The sequence below is a fragment of the Pholcus phalangioides genome, unplaced genomic scaffold, assembly GCF_987345545.1.
Source record: "Pholcus phalangioides strain wild (caught in Gottingen) unplaced genomic scaffold, Ppha-v1.0 ptg000004l_1, whole genome shotgun sequence".
NCBI classification, from domain to species: domain Eukaryota; kingdom Metazoa; phylum Arthropoda; class Arachnida; order Araneae; family Pholcidae; genus Pholcus; species Pholcus phalangioides.
The window spans coordinates 38379300-38406255 of record NW_028301597.1 but is presented as its reverse complement, the minus strand read 5'-3'; the positions used below and the strand labels follow the sequence as shown (position 1 = coordinate 38406255).

Here is a 26956-nt window from a genome sequence, read left to right as displayed (position 1 = left end):
ATGAAGTTATAAAATAGAAATCTCAGGGAGACATTTTATGCACTATATATGTATATACAGAAAACTGGCTTATGAAGAGACATTGATGTTTAGAAAACGAAAATTCATCTCTGCCCTCACAGGGCCCACATCCCCCCCACCATCTCCCATATGCCGGGATAGTGCTCTACCACTAAGATATGAAAGCAAATAGAATATTCTCTCCTTAGAGCGTATATATATGTGCTAAATGATTTCGTGCGATGGACGGTGACAACATTCTGCTAACAGTTCGCAAATGACATCAAGGCCACCAGATGGCTTCGTATATGCAAAGAAAGACGTCCTCTTCACTTGTAAATTTATTTTATTGAACAAACAGCACAATTGACAAAACAGACAAAAAAAAAAAAAAAAAATTAAACAAACACTTTTTCGACCCAAAGGGATATAAGAAACCTTCCATGGGTCGTATTGATACATTACATAAAGAATTTCTGGCAACATACATAGATATATTTTACTACAATTGCTGCATTCAAGTCACACCAACTATATTACCTTAAAAGTTAAACTATAGTCTGATATGTCGAAATACAGATATATTTTCTTACACAACAAAAATATAAACAAATTTTATTCCTTATATCATTTGCAATTGCATTAACTATCGAACGAAACGAACCGCTCCATATCTGCTATTTCCAGTATACGATCCTTTATAGTCTTTTTAAACATATAAAATGATTGCTGTTGTCTAATAATATCATCAAATTCTCTACATATTCTTGGAGCAAGAAAACATATTGATTTTTTGAAAATTGTTTTTTTAGGTAATGGTATTTGATATAAATATTGTGATCTCATAGTTCTTTGTATATTCACTCTGGGATACCAATCAGGATTCTTATAGATGTATACTAAAACTTTATACAGATAAAGTTGCCGTATATTAAATTGGATCAATGATACTTTATTTTGTGCAGAACTGTTAGTTTGTATAATGTCACGTCGCAAACAGTCATAAAGATTATCAATAGTATGGATTGAATTTTTATATGTTCCCCCCCAAACTTGTAGTCCATATAAAATATGTGGGAACACCCATGCAAAAAATACTTCTTTCAAACTTTGGTGTGAGATGATAGCCTTTAATTTATACGTCATTGCTGTGATTGCTCGTAATTTATTAACAACTTGATCAGTATGATCTTTCCATTTTAGGTTAGATGAAATAATGATTCCAAGATATTTATAATGCTGTACTCTTTCAATGTATGAACAGTTACATATAGTATTTGAAAGAAAGTCGTTACATTCATGAAATTTCATTAAATCTGTCTGTGTGCTTAAGTTAGTTAAATTAAAAAGAACCCATTTAGTTTTGCTAGCATTTAGCCTAAGTCGAAGGTTTCGAATTCTTTTATTTATTGCATGAATGTCTTTTTCCAAATTTTTTATCAGTTCTTCAGTTGTTTCAGCGGAGGAAACTAGAACTGTATCATCTGCGAATGAAACAAGTTGACCGGAAATATTGATATTATGAATTTCATTAATGTAAATAGAAAAAAGTATTGGGCCAAGAACCGATCCCTGAGGTACGCCTGTATCTATTGCCTTTACCTGACTTATCGCATTGCCTACTTTAACTGTCTGTTTCCTATTTGTTATAAAAGATCTGAACCAATCGAGTGGGAGCCCTCTTACTCCAATATTTTTTAGTTTTTCCAATAAGATATCCCAGTTTACTGTATCAAACGCTTTACTGATATCTATAAATACAGCTGCTACTTTTTTGTTATTATTAATTTTATTTTGTATATAATCCATTAATCTAATCATAGCCATTTCAGTATTCCTTTTTTCCCTGAAACCAAATTGATGATGTGAGTAGTAGGCAATGGCGTGTAAATAACTATTAAGTTGTCGTTTTACCCATTTCTCTAATAATTTTGACATAATAGGTAAAATCGAAATTGGTCTGTAATTGTTCATGTCATCTTTATTACCTTTCTTGTATATGGGCGTAACAATCGACTTTTTTAGTTCATTATAAAATATTCCAGTATCTAGAGATTTATTAATCAGATGGGTTATTAGTGATGGGTGGTGACGATAGATAATTTTAATCATTCTTGGTGTCAGACCATCACTTCCTGCTGGCTTATTAATATTAATTGAGTTAACCAAGCTTTCAGTTTGTGGCAAGTCAATTTCGTGAAGAACAATTGAATTGAGTTGAGAACTTTCGTTGTTTACAAAGTCATTTGTTTGATTGTTTACTTCAGTGTCCCTTACTCGATTTATAAAGTTATCATTAAAATCGTTAGCTAGTTTATTTTGATCATCACAATTGGGTAATTTCCTAATTTTTTTGTTGTTTACAAAATGGTTTATAAATTTCCACTGACTTCTTTTATTTGATCCCAAATTGATAAACTTTTCCCTAAAATAATTATCTTTCTGTTTTTTGATTGCTTTCTTTAAATTAGTATTATATTGTTTATATTTGATTTCATAATCATGTCTGAATGGATTTTTACGATGCTTCATATATAGTTTCTCCTTAATATTTATCATTTTAATTAGGTCATCCGTAATCCATTCATTAAGCTTTGCCCTATTTCTATCTTTAACATATTTTTTTTTTGTAAATAAGCTTGAATTCAATCTAAGGATGTCAATAAAACGTATATAAGCCTGATTTGTATCGATTTCATCAAACACCCGCGTGAAATCAACACCCCTAATAAATCGTTCAAATAATTCATAATTTATCCAAGTTTTTTCTATATAATTTGAATTGTTATCGCTATTATATGGTGAACATTTTCTTATGTAACCAATTAGTAGATGATGATCAGTGATTCCCGCATCATATACGCCCATTTTACACTGAAAATTATTTTTTAGCGAACGGTAAAACACATGGTCAACATCAGTTGAATCAGTAAATCCGATTCTTGTAACACATTTTTCAAATGAAGAAAAACCATTTAAACAGAATAAATTCAAATAGTCATTAATATTCATGTCATTATCATTGAATAGGTTCACATTCATGTCACCCATAATTACCATATCCGAGTTTTTAAATTTGTTCAAATATATTCTAAGTTCATTATTAAATTGTTCAATGGTATAATTATGAGATCTATAAAATAGTGAAAATATAATATTGAAATCACAAATTTTTAATGTTAAAATTTCTGCTGTCCGAAATTGACTAGAGAGCGAATTGACTTTTATACCTTCTCTAATGTATATGTAAACCCCTCCTGATTTATTATATTCACGACAATTATAAAAACTATAATAACCTGGGATTGTGTACATATTCACTTCACATTCCTTAATCCAGATTTCAGTTAGACATATCACATCAAAATCTTCATTAGTATATTTTAAAAATACCATAAAATTATCAAAGTTTTTCCTCATACTCCTCACATTACAGACAATATATTTCAGTGTCGTATTACAAGCTGTTTCATCGGTATTTAGAAACTCTTTTATAGAATTAGGCGAATTCAAGACAGGCACTCTATCGTTGTTCAATTCTATATAGTTTTCAGTTTCCAAGTCAAACATTGTTTACAAGTATTTTTTCCAATTCTTTGGTGTTTCTTATCCTTAATACCGTGGATGTCTCCGTCTGTCTTAAAAACACCTTCCCATTTTTAGTCCAGGCAAACTGGTAGTTTTGTTCATACTTGAATTTCCTTACAGCATAAAACAGTTGCTTGATGTGTCGAGTCAAATGTTCGTTGATGTAAATTCTCTGAGGAGTAAAATTCTTATTGATGATATCAGTATCTAAGGATGGGTGCTTTTTAACAGCATCAATCCAAGTCGTCTTTGATGATTCCTCCTTGAATCTGACAATAATTGGATTAGGTTTCCCCTTTGTGAATGATGGTACCCTATGTGTTTTCTCAATTTTGGTATCTTGGGTGATGTTGAGCACATCCTTTATGTTGTTCAACATTTCAATTATGTTTTCATTTTTCTCCTCAGGAATACCATTTATTTCGATGTTATTTGCTTTACTCCTATATTCTATATCTGAAAGTGATTATTTTAGTTCAAATATGTCTCTATGCAGTTGAATATTTTCGTTCTTTAATTGCAAGTTTTCATCACGCAAATGGGTTATTTCATTGGATAAATTTTGCACCTTGTTGTCAACCTCTTTTAATAGTTCCATATGAAACTCTAAGCTTTTAGTAATGTCACCTATATCTTTTTTGTATTCCTTCATGGTATCCTGAATTGAAGCCAGGTTATTTTGGATCATTGCTTTCATCTCTTGCTTGAATTGATCCAAGACATGTTTAACATTTTGATGACTACCCTCAGACCCCTCACTGGGCTCAACACAATTTTTGCATACATAATTTTTTTTCGACTCTTTGTTCATTTTGCGGAAAGCAGCTAAATAAACAATATACAAGTTGTTTATCAAGAGTTATTGATGTTTAGTCCCCGTGATATGGAGTCCCCATGAGGGCAGAGATGCATATTCTTTTCCTAAACCATCAATATCCCTACTTAAGCCAGTTTTCCTTACATACGGTACTAACAAATGGAAAGGACGTCTTGCTCAACATACACATTTTATGTCTCACGATTCCCCGAACATCTGCGTTGAACCTTCGAGAACTGCTTTTAATGAATTTTTCAACAACATTTTATGAGTTTTAATCAAATTTTAGTAAGTTTGTACCATGTTTTTCAGAGGTCTTTATCTAGTTCAACATACATGTTTAGCAAAATTATTTTGAGAATTTTTTCAAGTTTTGACAATATTCCAAACCCATGGATCCATATTATTTCCACATCTTCATTTGCAACCCTCACTCGGAAGTTTAAAATTAATCTTAGCGTGCCAAAACATTGCAATGATGCACATCAATAACATCATAACTAACTATTCAAGTATCAAGTAACTGGGAAAAAAGACATCACCAGTGCATTTCTAGTCTGATGTGTATCGAGATGCATATTTAAACTTCTTGCTACTGTTCGTGCAAAGGGGAAATCACCAGGGACCTCTGAATTCACACATTGGCACAAAAGTATGGAAAAATATAGTTTAGCTAAGGCGCATAGAGAGGAGTGCGGACTCATCATCCTCCATCTTGCAACAAAAAAATTGGTTTTGTCGCTCAAGTGATGTCTGATTGTCAAAAAAAGGAGAATTGGCAACAGCCATTGGCTATAGCGATGCGTCGCACTTGCGATCAAAGATGGCGCATGCAAACACCAAACATGGCCCTCGCTCTGTCCCTTGTGGGATATAAGCAGGCTGGGCCATGCTGGAAAAAAGAAAAAGCCTCGCTAGCCACCAAGACCACGGGAAGACCTCCGACCCACTCAAAGGACTACAAACACCCACTCAAAGGACTACAAACACTAACACCAAACATGGCCCAGCTCTGAAGCAGATTACCTAGTGGCGGGGCCATGCTGGAAAAACTCTCCTGATGCCCGTCCGCGGCAGGCACCCCCGGCTCATAAGCCACAGGACCCAACCCCGCCGAGGCCCCCATCGCCTCCGACTCGCGGCAATCACGCCCCAAAGTCCCCGGAATCCCCCGTCGGCCGCCAAGGAGCCCGGGCGGATCGCCCGCAAGAGACCAAAGAAAACATCCCGAGCCATCCGCATTCATCACCGTACTCTGTCCCCAACCGTCAGGCGATCTGCATCACCAACGCCTCTCATCTTGTCCTCTGTTGGTTTTTCCATCGGCCCGAATCTGAAAATAGAACATGAAAAGAAAAACAAAGGATACATGCACAAATTCAGTCCAATGAACTATAAATGTGTAAGTGGGAATTATCGATATTGACCAATTGGTGGTATTAATAATATCACAAGACTGAAGGAGACGGTGGGGGGCGGGTTCATTGCCAGGTACAGACATATTTAGATATGGATATTATAGTTCTAATGATGAAGAAAACAAATTCTGGGGAAAATGCAATGTTAACTTGAATATATAAAGTTCAGTTGTGCACGAGTGGATTCACCGTCGGTATACATTCGAACACATGAATATATTGATGAATAACAATAATTATGGCGTTTCGTATAGCAGTTGAGAAAGTATGATACAAAATTTGATTAAAAGAAGGTGTACAGGTACAACGTCAGAGTTTTTGTAACAGATGGGCTCTGGGAATGATCTAGACAAAAAGCGATGCAACGAAACGTAAGATATATAGAGTACATACATGATACGATGTAAACATTGTATGGTATACAACATATGCGTAGTAAATATACATGAAATGAGATAGAATCTAATTATGTCGTATAGGACAACATCTATAAACTATGCATGATTCAATAAAAAAAATGTAGTCAACAATTCAATCAATAATAAAAATTCAATCAACAATTGCGCTCAGCCCATCAAGAAGCAGAGTAGCAAAATTCAAACAAGATATTATTAAACCATTGAATCTCTCTCTGAAGTATATGCTTTGGATTGAAAAAAAATATATACATATATGAATACGGAAAAAATACATATTGGCATCACTGACAATCACAATGATAAATTTCATCAAAATATCACTATATATTTTATATTTATAGCATATGGGGTTAGGAAAGACGTCGCAATTAAGGGGCATAGTCTGAGTCCGAATGTCTTGGTGTGTCATAGGTCTCAAAGATGACGCATGAGTCATCCTGCAGTTTCAAAGAGGCGTAGTATTAGAAAAAAGCTTCTCCATCGGTCGTGACATATTGCACTTTCGTCACTCTCGCCGACCCACCGGGAACGCTAAATTCTCCTTTGCTCGAATAGGAGTGAACATTGTTCATATATGCCATTGGGATAAAAACCTCAAAGAGTACCAACCAACCAAGTTCTATCGATACAAGATCAGAATTTAAAAGACGGCGAAAAATTAAAAGCAACTTGAGAATAATGTCACTACTTCCTATATAGGAGGGGTTTCCTATATTGGGGGTTTGCATTCCTATATAGGAGGCAGTGGTAATGTGCACCTTACGAATGTATCGCATAATACAATAATTAAGAGCTGGAGCTTAATGAACAGTTAACCTTTGTGTACGGTTGTCAATAGGGTAGACACCTTTAAGTATTGGGGAATTTTCTTAGAATCGAAACTCTCTTGGGAAACACATATCAACTATTTGGTGTGGAATTAAATCGTAATATTAGGAAATTTTATTTTATCAGGAATAAATGTTCCCAATTCATTCTAAAACTATTTTATTTTCTGTTAGTAGATTCTAGAGATTGGATTATTGCATTCCATGTTGGGGGGGGGGGGGGCGTGGGACATACCTCAGCAATGTTTACACATTTTTTCTTCACACAGAGGTCCTTTATTTCTATCATTCTGAGTAAAAATTGACTCATACATTCATTTCCACTTATCAATCTCAATTAAAGGTTCTCCCTTCTATAAAATTTGTATGTTTATAAGTTAATTATTTTATACATTAAGTGGTCATATCCTATCTGTCGTTAAATAAATCTGGAATAATATTTAGACGCCATACTATACACACACAGACACACAGGTACCAAAGCCAAATAAAACTCGTTTACAAAAATGTTTCCTTTATTCATCTCCCAAAATATTCAGTTGACTTACGCAGTTAATAATTCAACAATCTTCATGTTGTACATCTTTTTTGTTATAAATTGAAAGTCTTGGTTGTTAACTAAAGATTTAAATTATCCATTTGCCATTGCAATTAAATCTTTTCCCACCTTTCATACGCCGCTAACTGTCGATATTTTGTCTATCAACTCCATTCCTGGTGTAAATTATTATATATATATAGTAGGAACAAAATAGTGGTGTGAAAAATCTAGACTATATTCTGTTTCTTCTTCAAGTAATTACCTTTTATGTGTGTATATACATGTATTTATAAATATATATGCTAATGGGTACTTCTTTTTTTTTCCTCTCTATTTTTTGTACCAAAAAATATGTACCAGTCATTAATTTTGTGGGCTCGCAAGCTAACTTAGCCTCCGAAATGTTATGTGCCTGTGTTTCAACTGGTTGAATAAAGTTATCTTATCTTTCGAATGATTACCCTATTGATGCAACTGGGTAATTGAAAAAGTCAATAACATCGTATTAAATACCAAAAAAAAAAAAGGTGCACATAAGCGGCGTAACTCATACGTGAAACTGATCAAATGCTGGAACAAATACGCAACCGTCATATCGTGCAATTTCCCTCGAGAAGAAAGCCAGAAACTAAGTATCAATCACCCGGAGAGACGGTGGTTCAAAGTAAAATGGAACTGCAGGAGAAAAATGCGGACTTTTAAATAAAAGATTCCTTCCGCTTCGGTAAAAATCCCGATGCGGATTCGATGAGTTTCGCACTTCCGTATGTTGACATCGTTGTTGCAGAAGCTCTGAAAGCACAACTTCTAACTCTGTCTTTTATTTTGTTTTCATTTTGTTTTCTCTCGTCTTTTCTAGCGGAAGCGAGATCTCGCTTATTTCAGAATTCGGAATGAAGGAAGCTTTTCAGCACTTCCGCATTTTCTCGAGCAAATCGTAATTGCGATTATATGCTCGACAGCTCCGAATGATTATTTTCTGTGATCCGAGAACCTTTTCCACCTCTTCGTAAAACAACAAAAGAAAGACATTGACTCGTATGTACACCACAATAAAATAAAATAAAATACTCATTAAAACAAAGAGATATTAATCGGCTCATCGTATGTAAAATAGAAAATTTTCCAGGGGTTTCTCACTGAATTTAAGCGCAATTTTCTTCCCGACGAGGGAGAATAACGAGATATTTCGGTGATAAGATTAAACATTCTTTCTATACGATTTGATAGTACTTGGCATTCAATTTAGGTAATTAAATTCAGTTCTCTTTATAAAAGAGTACATATTACCTCTCGAGAGAGGCATTTAATTGATTCTGAGCAAGAGATAATTTGTTAAACAATTTGGAATGTTTGTTTCTTTTAATCCATTCATTTCATTGCAGAAATCATCGACAACGTCAAAAACGGGCAGAAATCTCCTTTCCGACCGATCCTCGACAAGGAAACTTGCGACGAAGAAGTCATACACATGATAAGAAGATGCTGGACCGAAGATCCATCCGAACGCCCGGATTTTCAAGCGCTGAAATTGATTATCCGACGCCTCAATAAGTACGCCACAGTCCAATATAAAAATTTCATTTTTTTTATCGTTATAATTTTTTCATGAGAATGAAATTCGGTAATATATTCGGACATGGATGTCTGGCTGTTTGATTAGAATAAATCTGTAAGAAACATAAAAAATCTAGCGATAACCTGTTAAAATTTAGTTGCAAATGAGCAGAACCTTGGCAGCATAATTGGTGATACCATATCTTACAAGAATTTGTTAAGTAATGACGGTATTTAACGAGAATCGGTAATATTTGGCAAGAATTGGTAATATTTGGCGAAAATTTGTGATATTTGGCGAAAATTTGTGATATTTGGCAAGAATTGGTGATATTTGGCAAGAATTGGTGATATTTGGCGGAAATCGACTATGTTACCCGTTCATCATCACGATGACTGATCATCACGCACAATTTACTCAATGATGCGTTTATTATCATTTTTAAGAGTAGAAAAATTTGCATGATGGGAAAAAGAACACGCGAGGAACGTTCATCATTATTCTGATTATGGCGCTTCGTGATGATAATATATCTCATTAGGAAATAAGTATCAAAAAAAATATATATATATATATATATTTATTTATTTATTTACCAATTGCTGTGGAAGGCCTTGTAAGGTTCTTGCTCCACTTGCCAAAGAGAAGCATGTTTACGCATTACTTTATATAAATTACCTACAAATTAGGATGTGATCGGACTTCCAGAGGTCTGATAAAAGCATACAATGTAGTCGTTAACAAGCGATGTTTGGCATAAATCGACAGTACTTCGCGTGAATCTGCAATACTTGTCGTAACTTGGTGATGTTTCGCGAGAATTGAAACTACATTTCATGATTTCGGGTAATTGAAAAACTGGTAATATTATACAATTTACCCACAATGGTGCATTTAGTATTGTTTCCACGAGCAGAAACATTTTCATAGTGAAAGAACTAACGCTAGAGAAACGCTCATTATCATTCTCTGATTAATTATTATTAATATTTATTAACAAAATGATGTTGATAACAGTAATGTATATAAAGACATTAGAGTACAAAGTGTTCAAATTAGCTCATATTTGAAATGAATTAGTTATAAATAGACGTAATTGAACTTCATAGTGTCTGATGAGATGATAGAAAGAACATTTTTCTGTGTGATTTTATTTTCATGATAATTTTGGCCAAAAAAGTTTAAAATGATGAAAAGCTTGCAAATTTGTGCCATAAAAATAGGTTCATATTTTTTTATTCATTAATGACTACTCATAATACAAAATGCATGCTATAATTCATTAATATATGCCTACAGAGCGGAATAAAAAAAATGATGCTTTTCAATGATGTTTGAGACGCAGGGGACAAAAAAATTACTAAAAAATGACCGTTCCAATAAGGCGCCACAATATAAACAAGGTGCCAAGCTTGTTGAAACACATATTTTGTACACTAAGAGACCTGAAATTGTTATTATATTGATACTGTGTTATTAAAACATTTTTAACAAGAAATATAGAAACTAGTAAGAAATTTTCATTTTAACCTCATGTGTCCCTTGAATGGTTTAGTGATTCTTTTTTTCAAGTCAAGACTTAAGATACACATATGTATACCTACCTAACTCAAATGGTCCTAGTAAAGATATTTTAAGCGGCGTTTTAACATACCGTATATACTCGTGTATAAGCCGAGTTTTTCTGTGGAAACATTCGTTCCCCGAGTGGGGGGGGGGGGGGGTCGGCTTATACTGGGGTTAGTTTTTGATGAGAAAATATCGACCCCCGAAATCAGTAGTCATTTTTGCAGCAGTGTTCGAGAAACCGGCATTTTTGGTATAGGATATGTTCAAACCCCACAGAACTGATAATGTCAAAGCCGAGGCAAAGAAATCGAAAACATCATTGGCTGGTGGTGTCTAACGTTAATTGTACAGCCTTTAGATGTGAGCATCAACAAGCCTCTCAAAGACTGAAAAATTCGTGGATCGAATGGATGAGTTCCGGATGATAAAGAAACTACAAAAAGTGGTGTCTTGAAGGAACCTTACATCGATTTAGTGTACCAATAAAGCGTAGAATTCTGTTTCCGCTGAAATTATCATCCGATCGTTCAAAAAGTGTTGCATCAGCAATGCGATGGACGGAACTAAAGATATCCTATTTGATAGTGACAATGGCGATGACAGCCCAGATGAAGATAAAAACGAAGATGCCGCCCGCACCCCCCTATGATGATCTGATGGATTACCATAAGCTTAGAGACTTAGCAGAAACGGATTAAAAAGTTTGAAAGTTTTCTTTACTCTTTATTGTAAATTTCCGTAAGTATTCATTTTGCATTAAAATATAAGATTTTTTTCTACTGAAATGAGCGGATTTTTTGAGGTCGGCTTATACACGGGTTTTCAATTTATTGCGGTTTTGGTGCTCCTGAAGTGGGGGGGGGGGGGGTCGGCTTATGCACGAGTATATACGGTATATTAAATGCAAGTGAATCAAAAAAAAAATTTTAATACCCAAATTTGGCTCAGGTTTGAAGAGGTTGTAGGAAAGCCTAGCATATACAAAAAAATTCTTGGACCAGAGAAAAAATTGCCTCCTCCCTCATAAGAAAATGTCGTATATACTTGTGTATAAGCAGATTTTTTTTTTCGTTCAGAAAATCTTTCATATATTGGGAGTGCCCGCATACACACGGGTCAGTTTTTGAGGAAAAAAATTCAGCCCGAGTTTTAATGACCCCTCCCCCCCCCCACCTCAAGGGCTTTAATTCTGGACCGCAAAGTGGATTCAACTGAGCGCACGAAAGCAAAGCCATGTTACAGCAGTATGCCTCCTCCCCTGCCTAGCAATACACTGAGCACAATCTATCCCCCCCCCCCATAGATTTGACACAATTTACAGTAATGCCTGGTCATCTAAGGTCCCGGAACTGTCCACGTAAGCGACTGCATTAGGGCCGTCCTACGTCAAAGGGGGTTTCCAAAATAAAAAGAATATCGCTCCACGCATCACGGTAATTACAACAGTTTGTGGCCCGTGAACGGTAGCCATCTCTTATATCCAGCCAGCAGACTGAACATTTTGTAGAATCATGCCTTTTTCCCATGTTGTGGCCATTGATACGGTAGAAAACGCTGTCTCGTGAAGTTGAGAGTGAGTAAATGGGAGAAAGGAAAATATTTGGAATGTTTTGATCTTTTTCCAACGTTTATATCCATGGTCGGGACTACACTATAAAATTTTAGTAAATCTTTCTTTACCAAACTTGAGAAAAATCCAATAAATCTATTTGTTACATTCGCTCGAATGAAACCGATACGCTTATTTTCCAAGTTTTATAAAATATTTTTTATCAAACTTTTACAGTGTAATCCCGGCCTTTGAATTATACAAGGCCGGGATAAATACTTGGGCATTATAATCTCTTCCGATCTCCGCTGGAACCTTCACGTTGATTATATCTTTAATAAATGTCTCCAAAAACTCTTTTTTCTTCTCTCGCCGTAACCTAGAATACTCCACCCGTCAGTTCGTCACTTGTGCTACCAAACTTATATTCTCCCTACCCTCTGCTATGCCTGTGAAGCCTGGGATCCCCACACCCAAACCAACATAGACAAATTAGAATCTATCCAAAATAAGTCCACTCGTTTCATTTCTAACTGTTGGTATTCATCTGCCTCCATAACGGCACTCAAGCACCAACTCAATATTCAACCGCTCTCCTCTCTTCGACTTATCTCTCGTTTAACTTTTCTTTACAAAATCCTCCATGGGTTATTTTTAATATTGACACCTCCAATATTCTAATCCAACCTTCACATTTCTCTGTTAGACTCAAGCATTCCTAAAAATTCCAGCCCATCTTTGCCTCTTCAGATTGTCACAAATTTAGCTTTTTCTCAAGAACTATTATCGACTGGAACAACCTACCATCAAATATTGTAGATTGCACCACGATTTCCGAATTCGTACCATCATTTGTCACTTTTGGCATGTATAAATTCCGCATCCTCTTGTGTAGGCCTCGGCCAATCAATATTGAATAAATAAATAAATAATACATTTCTTCCTCCAAAGTGTGTCTAATTGTTTAGAATCGGTTTATACTTGAGTTTCCATTTTTCTATCATTTTGATGGTCCATAAGGTGGGGTAGGGGGAGGGGGGTTGGTTTATACACGAGTATATATATGGAAGATTTTATCGCGTAGAGGGTACTGTATTTATATTCATGGAAGTGAGTGACGCCCCCCCCCCCTCCGACTTTCAAATTTCTGACAAGTTCACTTCTTTTACGATTATAAACATCTATCCATCATCAAAGATTAATGGCAGCAGCCTCCTCCTCGTAACCAGATTACATGGCCTGCCACACTATGGTGGTCAAAGAAGACCTGTTCCATGCTGGAAAATGTGCATGCATGTGTTATGAATATAACGTGACGTTTGTTTCTGTGTGCTATTTGTGTTACAGTGTTACCTTCTGCCATCTATATGTGGAACTATGAGTGAAGTGTAATCATTGAATATTTGTACCGTTGTAGGCCTGTTGCGCTCTTTTTAACGAAATGACAGCAGCCGACACTTTTCTTCAGCGGCTCTATGGGCGGAGATAGTCTCCCCCTTCTCACCCAGTGTCAATGACGGAGCCGTCTGATCAAATGCATGTGATTACATTGGCATCTCCATCCCAGCTTTAATTATTGTGTGACCCCCCAGTCTTTCATGTCTATCTCCGCCCATGAACGACTTATATAAAACTTATAAAAAAGTCGCGACGTTTCGCGCGAAACATTTGAGAGAAAATAATTATTAGAATCGTGGAAGCCGTTTAAAAAGACGTACATCTTCCACGATTACAGGTCGAGATCTCACCTGCTTCATAGCACGTGAGAACTGGAATTAGTCTTTTTCAGAACACAGAATTTCTCATCATAGCTTACTGTTCCTTCCCGGTCGTTTATCATCTACAGCAGTTTCGGACAAGCAAGCGCCAGTGAATCAGAAAATCAACTACACAGATAACAAAGGGATTCGACCTCAGCCGATGGAGACAAAAATACCGAAAACCACAAAATCCTCAGCTACCAACAAGACAACGGTCAAAAAATCTGTCACCAGCGCCACCAAGAAGACAGCGGTCAAGAAATCCGTCGCCAGCACCCCCACCAACACCACGACTAAAAAGTCGTCCACCAGCGTGAAGATCGACGGCGGCAAGTCCCAGAATTCGACCGAAAAATCAACTGGTCCCAAGTTGCAGCAGCAGTCGCAATCCTCCGTTCATCTTCACCACCAACGCTTCGACGCCAACGTCGCCCTCGGATTCGACCCGGATTCAATCGAAAAACCAACTGGTCTCAAGGTGCAGGAGCCGCAATCCTTCGATCATCTCCGCCTCCAGCGCTTCGACTCCAACGCGCCCTCGGATTCGACCGAAAAACCAACTAGTTCCAAGGTGCAGGAGCCGCAATCCTCTGCTCATCTCTGCCCCTCGGACTCGACCCGGATTCGACCGAAAAATGAACTGGTCCCAAGGTGCATGAGCCGCAGTCCTCCGCTCGTCTCCACCACCAGCGCTTCCACGCCAACGTCGCCCTTGGATTCGGCCGAAAAACCAACTGGACCCAAGGTGCAGGAGCCGCAATCCTCCGCCAGCGTGAAGATCGACGGCGGGAAGTTTCAGAATTCGACCGAAAAACCAACTGGTCCCAAGGTGCAGCAGCAGCCGCAATCCTCCGTTCATCTTCACCACCAACGCTTCGACGCCAACGTCGCCCTCGGATTCGACCCGGATTCAATCGAAAAACCAACTGGTCTCAAGGTGCAGGAGCCACAATTCTTCGATCATCTCCGCCTCCAGCGCTTCGATTCCAACGCGCCCTCGGATTCGACCGAAAAACCAACTGGTTCCAAGGTGCAGGAGCCGCAATCCTCCGCTTATCTCCAACACCAAGGCTTCGACATCAACGTCATCCTCATGGAGCTGAAGAACGTCATCAAGGGCAACGTGGAGCCCATGTGTGCCGTTTACATGGCTGCCGTCTTGGAGTTCATGACAATGGAGATCGCCACACTGTCCAGCGAAGAGGCGAGGGAGCGCACGAAAGATGGAAAAGTACTCGTCACCCAGCAGGACCTGAAGGCAGTGGTCGATCGTGATCCCGAACTCCAGTCCTTGACCAACGTGTAAAAGTACAATCGTTGCTGACCGTCCATAGTCAAGGAACATTTACAAGAGCATTCTCTCCTCGCTTTTTTGAACGTACGCACTTTTTGCCGAAGCCCACTCTGTAATAGTCAAAATGAAGATTTAGGTGTCACGTATAACGATAGTAAAAAATTTTCATATCCGTTTCAAACCATGGTACATTTACAGCATTGTTTCTCAACCCATGGCCCGTGGGCCAAATGTGGCCCTCGAAGGCATCTGATGTCCGTGACGTCAAACCTAAATTTGTGAAAAATAACTAAGTAGCACATTTCCAGATCATTTAAGTGACCCGCGGTTCACTGAATGAAGTTCCTTATCATTTGAGTAGGACGTGGCATATTTCTCGATCACTTGAGTGACCTGCGGCTTGTTTGCAGACTGGGCTGCAAGCAGATGGTCAGTCAACCGGGGCAAGTACGCATACCGGTGCTCCCGGTAATGTTCTCTAGTAATTCCGGATCACTTGAGTTAACTGCGACACAGTTCTGAAGCATTTAAGTGACCCGAGGCACATTCCCAGATTACTTGGGTGAAACGTGCCATATTTACAGATCGTGACCCGCGGCACAGTTCCAGATTACTTAAATGTCTAGTACCCGCTCCCAGATCACTTCAGTGATCCGCGACACGTACCCAGATTAATTAAGTGACCACGAGATAGTTCATTTTTGTTAACTGTAGCTTTTCCAGCAACCCTTTATATCCACGCCCTTCAGCGGTAATTAGCAAATTGTATTTAAAGCAACAAATTTCAAAACTTTGAAATTTGTTGCTTTAAACAAAAAACAAGTTTCAAAATTTAGAGATATCCCGTATTTAGGATTGCAATGTCCGGCATTCTGGTTGCAGGTATAAATTTATTACAATCCATGTGGATATTAATTACCAGGGAAAGACAAATCCCGGAAAAATCTAAGCGCCAGAACAATTTTGTAGTTCGAAAAAAAATCCCCTTGGTGTTAAAAAAAAATCGAAAATAATGCTTCTTTTGGCTTTTTCCCGGGCATAGTAACCCTTTTTCATGTTGGCAGATCAGGGCCGCCCTTATCAGACGGGGCACCCGGCGCGAGAAGAATTTCGGGCTCCTTTGCTGCAATTTTATATATTTTGTAGGGGAGGAGAATCGGGCATCCAAGGATTCGTGCGTTACCACAGAGTATGCAGGAATACTGGAAAATACCTATCACAAATGAAAATTTGGATTTAATGAAAAAATCCCAGAACTGATGAAAATTCAGAATTAATGTGGAAAAATCTTAGAATTGATAGAAATTCAGAATTTATGAGAGAAAAATCATCGATGGGGGAAAGGGGTTTCGGAATTGCTGACTTTTTATGACAGGGGGGGGGGGGGTTGAATAATGCTTACGTCATCAAACACCCTTTATAAAAGTATGAAGTATTCTTAATGACATCTTACTCGGTTTCTGCTGAAAACGGAAAAAAAAAACACTTTCGGTAGTTTGTGGGAACCCGAATAAATATTCCATTAGTTGATAAGTCCTCTACCGAGCAACTTTGGTGATTTCTTAATGTTCCGCGGATCCCTCAAGTGAATTGGAAATATGTCCGGACCGCTCCAGCTCTCTAGAAATGCGTCGCGGTCCACTTAAGTGCTCTAAAACTGTGCCGCGTGCCACTTAAGGGATATATGTGCCACGGATTGCTTAAGCGTTCTGGAACTGTGTCACGGGTCACTTACGCGATCTGTATGTGTGCCGCTTAGTTCATTTTTGCAAAACTAGGTTTGAAGTGGCAGGCCACATTTAGATGGCTGACCATGGGTTTAGCATATATGGCTTAGAGCAGTGTTTCCTCACCCGTCGGGCCACGGCCATTACATTAGTCAAACCTGGCCGTGAGTGATTCAACATTTCATTCCCCCCATTTCATTTCTATTAGTAGGGTTTATGTCCGAACCTTCCACTCAAAAAAATAACTCGACCGGGTCGCGGGCTCCTAAAGTTTGAGCACAACTGTCTTAGACGGTGGGTCGCAATGAATTTCTTAAAAACAAATTTTGAGTTCTTAGCCATCAAACAGCATCGAAATTAACAGAAATTGATTATAATATCATGCAGTATAAAGGTATAATTTCTTCCGAAATTTAAATTAAATATTTTTAATTTTTAAATTAAAATTTAAATAAAACATTAATAAATTTTTTAAAATATTTCTTGCATAAAAAATATAATTTGTATGCGTTTATTTTGATGTTTCGTCTGAGGAGGCACTAGCTCCTCTCGCCTACTTCTCTGATCCCAATATGCGTTAGCAGGTAGGGGGCAGAGCTGGCGAAATTGTTGCTGACAAGGTGGGGGGCTGAAAACCAAATGTGTGTGTGGCATATTCAGCATCTATATAACCAGGCTTTGGCTCTTTTTCTTTTCCTCCTTTTCCAAGAAATCGTAAAACCGAGTTCCGCCAAAAACATTCTCCGCAACAGACAATATCAAAACTCACAATAGATAAGATTTTTTATCTCTATTGGATGTTGAAATTGTCAACATCCAATAGGGATCATCCAAGACATGTCCTGGAAACGCCACTAAAATGATAGACCGGCCAAGTGGCTTCAAACATTCATTCTTCACATGTACGCCTCTCCTCCCACCCACAGTGCAAAACTAGGGACCCATCAGATAGAACAAAGAATTATCGAAGTACCCACGGACAACGTCAAAGAATTCTTATAATGGTAACACACGGGCAATTGTAAAAACCAGTCGTAGTAAAGGTGGAGTTAAGCCAAACATGTGTCGAGTTAGGTTAGAGAGTTCATTGCCTTCATTGAAATTAGTATTGGGCCAACCAAGGGAATAATACAGGGCCGTCATTTCAACTTTTTCCCGGGGGGGGGGGGGGGGGCAAAGCACATGTACTCAGTGTATGTATATATTTGTATATATATATATATATATATACCATTTTTAGTGTATTTTCGAAAGCCGGGGAGGAGCAACGGCCCCCTACCCCAAATGACGGGCCTGGAATAATAGATGCCCAGTTATCCACGTGTCGAGAGTTACCGACAGTCTACTGTATATATACATACATTGAGTACATGTTCTTTGCCCCCCAACCCCCTGGAGAAGTTGAAATGACGGCCCTGATTAAGGTCGCTGTCCTTGTAGCGTAATGGTCTAGCGGGCTTATCCGGTAAGTGAGAGGGCGTGAGTTTGATCTTCTGGACCACCTTGTATAACACTCGTTCAATTCAGCCTTAAGTAGGCATGAATATTGGCGAGACTTGCAACGTTGTGAAAATTTTTTGAAAAATTTCATATAGTATTTAATATTATTTACTTTTTTATAAATAGGAAAAATTAGCATGGTGGGAAAAAACAGATGCTGCTTCAATTTTTTTTTTAATTAAATAAAAATATGGAATACATTTTAATATTTAATTTGCAATTTTTTGCAATTTTTTTTTTTCGGGGGTAATTCTTTTCATTCAAAGTGTTTACTGTCAATCTCCAGACACACTGGGGATAAATTATACGTTTGTGCGGTATTTCTCGTCACCATCAGTGCGTTTCATATAACTTCGTATAAGTTATATACGTTGGCACGATAATTAAATTCTACGTGAAGGGAAACTCCGCCGCGTAATTAATCCTCAAATGCGCTTTTAATAAGGAAATTAAATTAGTTTCTCTTTAATTACATCGCGTTAGGGATACGGTGAAGAGTCTAAAATAGATCATGCAATAAATTGCTGGTGGACTTGAAATGATGATATATGCTTATATCTGAGGATATATGTGCTTACGCTCGTTCGCGTTGTTGACGGAAAATCGATTGTGCCGTAAATTTTTTTTCCCCAGTGTATACGTCAAATTGAGACGTAAATCAAGTTTCTTAGTTTAACACTCCTGGGATTTCGATGAAGATTTAGTAGTTTCACAAAACCCTCCACTCGACGCGGAACAAAGTTACTTACGGACTGATTTAGTTTAGATACTTCTCATTAAGTTTCATTAATTATTTTTAAATACTTTTATCTAGTTGAAGTCTTTGATTGATGTGTTTTTCTCTTCCCTCTCGTATGTTTTAGAGATAATGACAGTGGGAATATTTTAGATAATTTATTATCCCGGATGGAACAGTATGCTAACAATCTCGAAGCTCTAGTTGAAGAGAGGACAGCCGATTATCTCGAAGAGAAACGCAAAGCTGAGGACTTGCTGTATCAGCTTTTACCAAGGTGATCTATGTTTGATTTAAAAAAGAAAAATGATTTTTTTTAATTTTATTAATCTAACCACTTTACGGCAAAGGACGTAATATTGCGTCCAAACGCCAGTGGAATGAATTCAAACAAGTTTATACTGTTTTCTTTCCTCTCTAGTGATCATACCGAAGCTTTGTTGCAACCTTACAATTTTTTTTTTTTTTTTGGTTTTTGTATACCCAGATAGTGATTTTTTTCTCCCTCACATACGATGTACCTTTCTTGTAAGTGAACAGGCAGGGTGAAAGAGATAAAAGACATATAACTTTGTACCTACACATCCCCTTATCTTTTATATTGCCTTACTATTTTATTCGTGTTTTTTCCCCTTCCCTTTTTTTAACGTGCGGTTAGGACAAGGTTACTATATTTATTGCCGATTCGTCAAATAGAGAGTATCGGATTGAGCGTTTTAAACCTGCTCGTTGTTTTACTCTTTATACACTATAGAATAGATTGTAAAACAAGGATGCTTAACCTTTGGAGGAGGGCGTTTGTTCATTGGTTTAGAAACGCACGCCGAGCCACTTCAGTGATCTGTGAATGTGCCTCGAAACACTCAAATGATCTAAAAATGCGTCCCGGGCCACTCAGGTCAAGACCGTAACTGGAAGGGGTTAGCAATTTTAGGTGGGGACAAAGAACACCGTTATAAAATTATTATATAGCATATTTCAGTGATGTGATACAAACAAACGACTAAATTTCTCCTGAACTAGATGACCCCAATTTGGTTTTTTCTTGGCTTTTTCGAAATCTGGTAGAATGGACAAGGTTTAGGCAAATTTGGCCGATTGTAGCTATAAAAAAAATATATAGAATGATGTTTGCGGAATCGGCAATTGAAAATTTTGGCGACAATTCGATTTTAATCTTCGCCAATCTTTCAGCGCCTGCAGCTCGCAATCAAATCCAGATATTTCAATGAAATTGGTGTGACCGTTTCTGCGCTTTCAAAATACATGCTTAATTTGTGTGTAGGTCTCTCAGAAATTTCGCAAATGCGTGTTTTTGCAGACTTTATGCATTTTTTTTCCATAATCGATAATCCTCCATAACTCAAAAACGGTTCGTTATAGGACAGGGTTTGTCGGGTTGTTTTATGATCCACTTGGGCTCGTCTATCACTCCCCCCCCCCCCCCCCCCGTTTGGCAGAATAGGTTGGATTCACCCTGTGAATGACGGAATAATTCGTAAAACAGATGATGCCACCACCTCCACAGACATTCTTCTACTTTATTATCTCGCCACTAGATGGGGTTGAACTATAATATTTCATGGTCTGGGTTCGTTATTGCTATATTTGCATAGCTGCATTCTCGTGTTTATATTTTTTGCAAAAGACCCTCTCCCATTGGATGGGCTGTTTCTGTTTGACACTTTCTACCCCATTAAAAATACACTTTTCCTGGTCGTGATTATTCAATTGTAGCGTCTCTCTCTCTCTCTCTCTCGCATTTATATTTTTAAAATATTTCTTAGAAAATACTTTAATAGCTTCAAACTTCCAGAAAAAGGGAGGAAAAGGAAAAAACAGCATCTTCTCGTGAAAAGGAGCACCTTTGGTAGCATACGGAGAATTTAACTGTCCGTCATGACTTGTTAATGTCCTAAATTGCTCCTGGTGCTTATAGATAGAGCTTAGCAGCATGTGGCTTTTACAGAATCATGAATTGGGTTTGGAAGACATTGAAACCAGATTGTTTTGTGGGAAGAAATATCGAGGGCTTTGACACTGAGATTAATAGATGAAATTAATTAATTAATAGACAAGGGTCTGGCACTGCCCCAGTATAGGATATGAGTGCGTTATCTCGTAAGTTTGGGTTGTTTCTCTCTAGGAGAACTTTTTTCAGTGTCAGTAGACTATTCTAGTAGGGTTTTAATTTTATATATACGCACTTGAGCGCAAAAAGCGTGTTATAAAAGTGAACAGGAACGAATTTATCTTTGTAATAAAACTAATACAGTCGAATCCCGTTATAACGAACTCCAAGAGACCAGACAAATCACTTCGTTAAAACAAAATTTCGTTATAAAGGAATTCCATCTTTTTAAATTGTTCCTATGTAAACTAAACTTATATGGGTGATTAAAAAACTGTTCGTTAAAAAGAGATTTTCGCTATAACGGTATTCGTTAAAACGAGATTCGACTGTATTTCGGTTTTACGAAAAAATATTTCGGTGTGCGAATGAACTTCATGAACGAATGAAGTTCTTAAACCGAGGGGTTGACTGTAAATTGGGATTACGTGAGCATTTAATGTTACAAATACAGTATAATGTGCCATGATTGGATAGTAGGTGGGGGGGGGGGGAGGGAACTATTTCACATTTATTTTATGAAGAAAGTTTCTAAAAACGTGATTACAACAGCATTTATTTTATCATCATTATTTGTTTCAGATCTGTAGCGAGTCAGCTTATCCGAGGCGAATCTGTCACTGCAGAAGCTTTCGATGGCGTAACGATATACTTCAGTGATATCGTGGGTTTCACGACGCTTTCCGCGCAAAGCACTCCGATGGAGGTAACGACCGTGAAATTTAACAATATTTTATCTTATTTCTTTCTTTTTTTTTTAAGTATAAAAAAAAATGATTCGCAATATTTAATAACGCACCAAAGAGAAGATCAGTTTTCTAATAGTTCCATTTTATGCGAAGTGAAATTTTTATAATCGATAAACCAAATTTTTCTTTCGATGTCGTACGCAAAAGAAAAAAAAGATCTCTCGTTAATCATTAGCATAATGATACGTTCTTCGATGATCATCAGACAGTCGTTTGATGAGACAATTTATTTCCTCGAACCGTGTCCCATATTTTATAGCGAGACTTGACTCAATTTAAGTTCTTGTTTCGGCTAAATTGGACTTCTTTCCTTCGTAATGAGTGTAATAATAATCCCTAGGATCAATCATTTTATGATACTTCACAATTTTAACCATGCATGTGAAAGTTTTTCAATTCACTGTCACGTAAATTATCCACGGCCAAAACTTTTTTTTTCCACTCCATGGTTCCCTATTAATGAATTGACTTTAAAAAAAAAAGCTATTAAAAATGGATGTAAAAATTGGTGCTGTTCGCATATTTTTAATTAGAAAAGTACGTCAACGCAGCAATTTAGTTGATTAGAGATAATTAGCGGATTGGTTAACTAAGGGTGAAACATAAAGTTTGCCTTGATTTTATTGCCAAGATTTTGTCTGTTTATAGTTATCTTTAAAAAGAAAGAATATTGCGTAGCAAAGTTAAAAAGCTTTTACCTTGAATTATCAATTTCCTAAATTTGGTGCGATTTTTTTAAATCTCCGAATGATATGGACAAGGAATCAACTATTTCTTCGTTTAAAAAAAAAAAAAAAACCACAGTATTGTGCACTTATACGTATTTTGCACTAAATCAACACTAAAAGACGTAATTTCTAAAGTTCCAAAAACTTGGTATAATGGCTATTTTTGACCATGTACAGGGTGATTATAAATAAACTTGCGCTACTCGGAGGTATGCAGCGCCGATTTTGATAAAGGAATTTTGATGATACTTTGTATATGGGATATATGAACCATGGGGAAAAGAAAGGTGTAATGAAAAAAGGAATTTTTTTTCACCACCAGGTGAAAAAGAGGGGCTTTTAAATCGCAGTCATCTTTTTCCCATGGTCTAAATTCGGGTATTATGGAACAGTTTCGGGTAACATGAAGTACCTGGTTTTCTCCGCTTCCAGGTATGATCGTCAAATGAAAAACAGTGATAAAATACTTGAAAATGACCCCACGATACTGTTGAGCAGCGGTTCTCAACCTTTTTCGACACAAGGAGCCTTTCCTGGTATATAATTTCTATGGCGGAGCCCCTTGGTCCTATTTTTTATTCATTCGTCAAAGTTACCAACTTATTTTCATTATTCAAAAAAATTTGTAATTATTTTTTTCGAATTTACTGGGTTTTTTTTCTCAAGCGGCCGCGGAACCCTTAGGGCTCCTCAGAGCACCGGTTGAGAACCACTGCTACAGAATCATCGTCGCTCTGTTGTCACCATCATCCCGGCTGCTATAGGAGAACATTTGTTTTTCTACTTCCTGAAATCTAAGGCAAGTTTACAAAGGTGGTAATTAATTATTGGAAATGTGCCATTAATTTGAAACTAAGCAGAATGTTCATCACAATTGTTTCATTTTATTGCGCTATGTTGTGTTAAGTTTTAGCTTGCGATTCTCTGTAGTTAGATGGAACGCTATTTTTGCACAGATGGTGTGTCGGATAATCTGGATACAACAGTATCCTGTAGTATCTAATCTACAAATTATGTGTGTTCTGTTCTCTGTGGGCCCACCTTGCTTATTTTAGGGAAGATTAAGAAACATCCGTGACTCTTGCCCGTAGATCATAGGGTACGACACCACCATGTATCATCAACTGCAAGAAACATACAATGACATTTTTACTTTTCATTGCCATAGACCCGTTAAATCTTGGTTTTTATCAATTCGAATTAGTTTCCTTCATTTTTAATTTCTTATTTTTTATTACCCGGCTATTCTACATTACCCAACCCAAAAATCATTTTTTTAAATGCCTTTTTTATAGTTATGATATTTTTTTAAAATACGATACACTTGCCAATGCAAAGACAAGAAATCAAGTTTTATAGATACACAGGTTTTAGGTTTCTCTCTCCCCCTACCATTAGTTTAAATTGGAATAATCGGAAAAATAAAAGTGATATTCCTTATTATTCGAATGTACTATGCATACCAAGTTTCAATGAAATACGTCCACACCACAATGGACACTACATAGGTCGGAGCAGTGTCAGTATAATGAAGCTGTGAGTTGCGTCAGTTTATTCGTAACCACCCAGTATTTACCACGGATATTCTATGGTGCCATAGAAGGTTCAGATTAGATTATACCAATTTCTTAAAAATTGAGAAATGAAATTGTTAATTAATTGCAATTATTTATTATTATCATTAAATATATTATTCAATCAATTAATTTACCCATTATTTGTTTCATTGAGGATAAAACACATTTTCAATTGGGTTTCGTGTATTATTCGTAACGTTGATCTCACGGCAGGTCCAGTGCATACATGGAAAACTCAAGGTCATGAAACCCCTTGTAACAATTACTTTTCTATTATTACTATTATTTTTATTTGGTATTTAGAAAGCATATCTTTTAGCGTCGTTTTAGAGTAAAATACGACTATCAAATGCAATACTTTTTTTTTATCTAGAAAGAGTTGATTACTTTTTTTTGTAATTTTTGAGAGCTGCTGGTATTTTACATGTTCTGAGAGATTCATAAAATCGCACAAATTCAGGTTATTTGAAGTAAAAAGTTCACGGTTAGAAACGATTCAACTTCGTTAAACAAGATTTCATCTCCTCATAGATAACATTCAAGGCAAACTGCATATCAAAAAATCAAGTCACAACCAAAGTCTGAATATTTCACCCTTGATTAACCATTCTAGCAAATCAAAAAATTCACTCTAATTAATTAAATTCCTGTGCCGTTGAATTTTTTAAATTATAAATATGCTAATAACACCAGTTTACATTATTTTTTGCAAAAAAAAAAAAAAATGATTTGAATACGATTTTACGGGGATGAAACCATAGAGGATTAACTTGTCAAAATGCGGAAATCAGAATCAAGATCTGTTGAGCAGTCTAGTGTTTCTAAACCAGATAGATTCATTTCCTTTTACATTTTTAAATTATGTCATTTATTTTTAGTAATTAAATCAATCTGTAGGAAAATAGTTTTTCTAAAGTCCATGATATTCCAAAGCAGCTAGATGCTATTCATTTTGCGTTGTGAAAGCAGCGGTTTGTTACTAAACCAGTAAAGAAATCAGTTTCAATAGCAGATAGATCAAGATACGCGTAGGCATGAATGGATCCCCATAGCTTGGTTGCATAACTAGATAAATTCCATAGCTTCATTGCAAAACCAGATAAACCCAAACGATTTTTTTCCTCCCAGAGTAATATTTATATAGAGCAAAAAATATTGGTGAAGACCTATATCTAATACCAATTTGTAAAAAAAAGTGCAATGGGTTTTTTTCTCTCATGCAATTCATTTTTTGGTGGCCCGCAAATTACTCCTCCCATATCGATCGATTCCCGAAACTGATCAACCACCTTCACTGGTCCCCTGCTGTAAAAATTTTGAAATGCACCGGATTCAAACCATGGTTCCTGTAAAAAGTTTAGAACCATCATCTTCTCATGTTAACAATAGCAACGAAGCCTTTGATCTTCTTTAAAATCATGATTTTTTTAATGCTAAAATTGAAAAAAAAACTGAAAAAAATGCGGTACCATTAATGATGTATTAATTATTTTCTGTTACAGGTTGTTGATTTTTTGAATGATCTATACACGTGTTTCGATTCAGTTATCGAGAATTTCGATGTTTATAAAGTAGGTTTTGCTTGAAAGTTTTATCCTTTATTTTAAAGCTGAAAATTACGTATAAAGTTCTAACTTTTTCGATTTTACTTCAAAAATTTACATTCGTGTCTGACACATTTTAAAAAACGTCCGGAAGTTTTTCATTCGATGACAATTATTGGAGTTTTATCGAAGTTGTTTTTCCTTTTGTATTGTAGGTAGAAACTATAGGTGACGCGTACATGGTTGTGTCTGGGCTTCCGGTACGGAATGGCAATCTACACGTAAGAGAAATCGCAAGGATGTCTTTAGCTTTGCTCAACACGGTCAAATCATTTACGATAAGGCATAGACCCAAGGAGCAGTTAAAATTACGTATAGGATTACATACAGGTGTGGTACTTCACGGATACTAACTTGAATTTATGTATGTCTTCATGCCGACTTCATACCGAAAATGCATAAAATTATAGGCTCAAAGGCTCCGTTCTAAATTTCATTGAGACAGCCCTTTATGCATTATATTCCAATATTCCGTGCATTTTAAAGTATTCAGTTTAGCATTTAATTTCACGTTCTATATAAAGTTTCTATTCTATATGTCCTGCATTCTATATCACAGGGGTTCATTACCTTTGTCTTGCGGGCGAAATGCGGCCCCCAACGAGTTCCATCCAAATGTGAAAGATATTCCAGAAAATAATATCAATATACACACAACACAATATATTATTAGGCTCAGAGGTGTATCGGGGGGGGGGGAGGTGCTCAGAGGGCATATGGCCCCCCCTCAAGCCAACCAAAGATTACAAAAAAGGTAATATTTCTGTGAAAAAAATGAAGTATCGAAAGAAAATGTCCTTTATTTGCTACATTAACCGATTTCTGTTAATTTAAATGCTTTTTGAAGGGTGGTAACTCGGAGTT

General features: G+C 36.8%; 1 protein-coding gene across 4 annotated transcripts in view; it reads left to right on the top strand.

The window, feature by feature from the left end:
- The window catches only part of LOC149087388 (atrial natriuretic peptide receptor 1-like), a 435567-nt gene that overhangs the window by 399389 nt on the left and 9222 nt on the right, over positions 1–26956 (top strand). For 2 of the 4 annotated variants that reach the window (XM_089231469.1, XM_089231471.1), the window contains exons 15-19: positions 8996–9164; positions 19431–19580; positions 22017–22140; positions 25991–26059; positions 26248–26422. In XM_089231469.1, the coding sequence (XP_089087595.1) occupies positions 8996–9164; positions 19431–19580; positions 22017–22140; positions 25991–26059; positions 26248–26422 (687 nt within the window). Of the gene's footprint in view, positions 1–8995; positions 9165–19430; positions 19581–22016; positions 22141–25990; positions 26064–26247; positions 26423–26956 lie in introns of all 4 variants that reach the window. The other 2 variants (XM_089231468.1, XM_089231470.1) reach the window with 1 other exon arrangement.